Here is a 3331-nt window from a genome sequence, read left to right on the forward strand (position 1 = left end):
CCTTCTTTAAATGCAATTCAGAAAGTTCAGCATGCTCATTACAGCTATTGATTTGTGTCACTGCCTTTTCAAAAAGTTGTGGAGATTAGGTGAACCAGGACCCAAAACTAAATCGTTTGTGTTTTAATTACGGTTAATGACTCACTTAAACAACAATTGCTTCTGAGCACTGATTTTTGTGCCTTTTGTGTGCTCTAAGCTGTAGATAGATAGATAGTATAGAATAGATAAAACACCATGTTGTTTATTTATGAGGCAACGGACCTATTAAAACGTTTTTATGAAACTGAGTTGCACCAAAAAAACATCCTCAAAACGTCCTCAAAGTACAACTTTATTGGTCTTGTCAGCTCTGAATGACTGTTGCTGTGCCTGTCACACTGGGTCAGATCTGTTGTCAGCCAATGCAGAAAGACTCCCTCCCCAGGGCTAGAACAAGTACATCTCAATCAATATTAGGAAGACAGTGAATGTCTCGCTCCTTTGAACGATAACACGATCACGGTTTCTCTTTATATAGGTTAGCCACACGCTAGGAGTAACTTGTTGCAACGTCACAATTACACATTACTCTGAAAAGACAAATTTGACCACAACAAGTAAGAGCCAAGTGGACTACATAGGGACACTGTCTAGGACTGGACTGCCCCACAAAGCCAAAGTAATAATAATAAAAAGAAAAAGAATGATAATTAATAGAATGTAAAGTAAGTTAAGTGGCAAGTCTTGGCTGACAACAACTAGCTTGCCAACAGCGCACCAGCGTTATTTCCAGCTTTGTGGACATTTAATCACTTTATAGTATGATAAACAGCACATAGATATCTCTATTTTGACCTTAATAGCTGCTTTTACAATATATCTTTAAGTAAAACAGATTTTGACTTGAAATAAAATCAGATACGGCACCTTTAAGTGTGTCCGAAAATTCTTTCATATAATTTACCTATATGAGAAGAAAATAATTAAAACATTTAAGCTTAAAACAAAATAGAACAAAACGTTGGCTTTGAGGGACAGTAAAAACAATTACATAATTAATTTAGCATTTTAACATTTTGAGACAGTACGTTGTTTCCAAAGCCATTGTTGATAGAGCGCAGAGAAATATTCAGTCTCTCCTTTACATCTACTCCCATAGTTAGACACATACTGTACATCAGAAAAACACATTATTGCACTCAATGACAGAGACAGTGGCGGAAGTGTGGATTTTCAGCTTCAGCACTCTGGACAGCTCCTCAGTCTATATCAGTGTATGGACTCATTCAGGCTGTGCTCACTGGGCGAACTGCGGCTCATATTGGACAAACTAGCCATGATCGACTTCACTTTGTGGGCATAATAGTTCCTCAAATTCACTGACGGCACTTCTTTGATTCCTGCGTCAAAATCGCAGCTCCTCATGGCAATCTCCAGCTGTTTTTGTCTTTTGTAGAAGAGCGAGAATTTGTTGAAAATCAGCGTAATGGGAAGCACTACGACGAGGATGCCAGCCAGAATGCACGCTGAGGCAGTGAGTTTGCCCGCTATGGAAACTGGCACGACATCTCCGTATCCTACTGTGGTCATGCTGACTGTTGCCCACCACCAACAAGCAGGGATAGTAGAGAGATCGTCACTGTCCTCCTTTTCTACGGTGTAAGCCATGACGGAGAAGAAAGACACCCCAACTGCGAGATAAAGTAGCAGCAGGCCCACCTCTTTGTAACTGTTTCTTAATGTGGCACCAAGCGACCGGAGTCCGGTAGAGTGACGTGCTAATTTCAAGATCCGGAATATTCTCATGAGTCGCAAAACCTGTGCCACACGCCCTAAGTTAGCCAGAGCTGGGGTGCTCTCCATAACGAGATTGATTAGCAGCGTGAGGTAAAATGGAAGTATGGAGATGAGATCTATGATATTTAAAGGGTGGTTGAAGAACTGCAAAAGGTCTGGGGCAACAACGAAGCGGGCTAAGAGCTCCAAAGTGAACCAGCCAATTCCAAAATGTTCAACAATTTCAAATCGGGGATCTTCTCTGGATTGGCCCTCACTGTCCGACAGGCTGTACTCACCCATGCTATTCATACACATAGTTGCAATGGATCCAATCACGACCAGTATTGACAATATACTGATGATTCGGCTGGCCACGGAGTAACCAGGGTTGTCCAACATAAGCCATACACGCCTCCTTGCACTCCCCAAAAACTGCTTGTCAAACTTTGATGCGTCGTTATAAAACTCTAATAAGTCGTCAAAAGATGAAGTAGTGCTGCCTTCATCGCTTCTATCCTCCCAGTCGACCCTATCCTGGTCCATTTTCCTACAATGGTAAGCGCTACTGCAACATGAATCGATAAAAAACTCATTGATGCCCCAGTATTCAATCTCCTGGCTGAAGGAGAAGATGCAAAGTTCAGCCATGACGTGCAATCGACCTGTGTTGTAAAAATTGAGGACATAAGGGAACAAAGCTGGGTTGCGGTCAAAATAAAACTCCTTTTCTGTGTCATCATAGTCATCACAGAGCTCCAGGATGGATTCTTTGGAACGACATTGAAGGAGGCGGGCCAGACGGGTCTCGGGAAAGCGGGATAAAGTGTCAGATTGAAGACGTTTCTTAAAACCACCCACATTAATTTGAATAGCAGCGGTGTCATCGGCTCGAGAGCTGTGGACCGGTTCAGCCAGGATGTGTCCCGTCATGTCTACAAGCACAGACAGAGAGAGGGGGAAATGAAACAAGTGGCCACAAAGGAAGACAAAGGCTTTGGTAGAACAGATGACATGTATTACATCCTCTGTTGTCATAATGAATTATATATGCCTGTGCTGGATTTATAAAATAAACTGTATCTATTAAATACATACATTGTTTATTTATTTATTTTTCCATGTCATTTCATCTCGTGCATAAATTTATAAAGAATACAAATATATTTAAAACATATTTCAATAGTCAACGCTCTACTTCAGTAGAAACCCCCAAACTGTGAGCCTCAGTTGAATTTAGTTGAACGTTATATGTTTGTTGAGCAGAAAAGACAAAAACTGTTTCTCAGTTGAGATGCAGAAAAGAACCCCGAGGTTTATTGTGAAAACAGAAGTAGGCTATTAATAATATAATTAACCATTACATAAAAGCACATTCATACATACAATATGAGATAAAATTATATTTAAACAAGTGCACTGCGGGTAGTCCTTGGCCAGTGCTTTAAAATCATTAAAAGGCATTAAATGATTTAATTTGAAAAGTCTCTGTGTTTTGTTCCACAGGAGCAAAGTTGCTGAAAGCTTTTTTTCCTGTGTCTGTATCGATACGATGGGATTGTAAGATAAAAAT

The 3331-nt window shown here is 40.5% G+C and overlaps 1 protein-coding gene across 1 annotated transcript; it reads right to left on the minus strand.

Annotated features, from left to right (window-relative positions):
• Positions 1–840: 840 nt before the first annotated feature.
• On the minus strand, positions 841–2691 carry LOC140374345 (delayed-rectifier potassium channel regulatory subunit KCNS2-like). Its single transcript, XM_072461211.1, has one exon. It carries the CDS (start codon positions 2689–2691, stop codon positions 1252–1254), a length of 1440 nt encoding a protein of 479 aa, XP_072317312.1. The 3' UTR covers positions 841–1251.
• Between the last annotated feature and the right edge of the window lie 640 nt (positions 2692–3331).

This window comes from Eucyclogobius newberryi, unplaced genomic scaffold, assembly GCF_026437365.1.
Source record: "Eucyclogobius newberryi isolate DKJ021-1_F unplaced genomic scaffold, fEucNew1.0.hap1 SCAF_3, whole genome shotgun sequence".
Taxonomy (NCBI): domain Eukaryota; kingdom Metazoa; phylum Chordata; class Actinopteri; order Gobiiformes; family Gobiidae; genus Eucyclogobius; species Eucyclogobius newberryi.

Bases quoted from the DNA above. Each gene is read 5' to 3' on its own strand.
- LOC140374345 (XM_072461211.1), bottom strand. From the start codon at position 2,691: ATGACGGGACACATCCTGGCTGAACCGGTCCACAGCTCTCGAGCCGAT.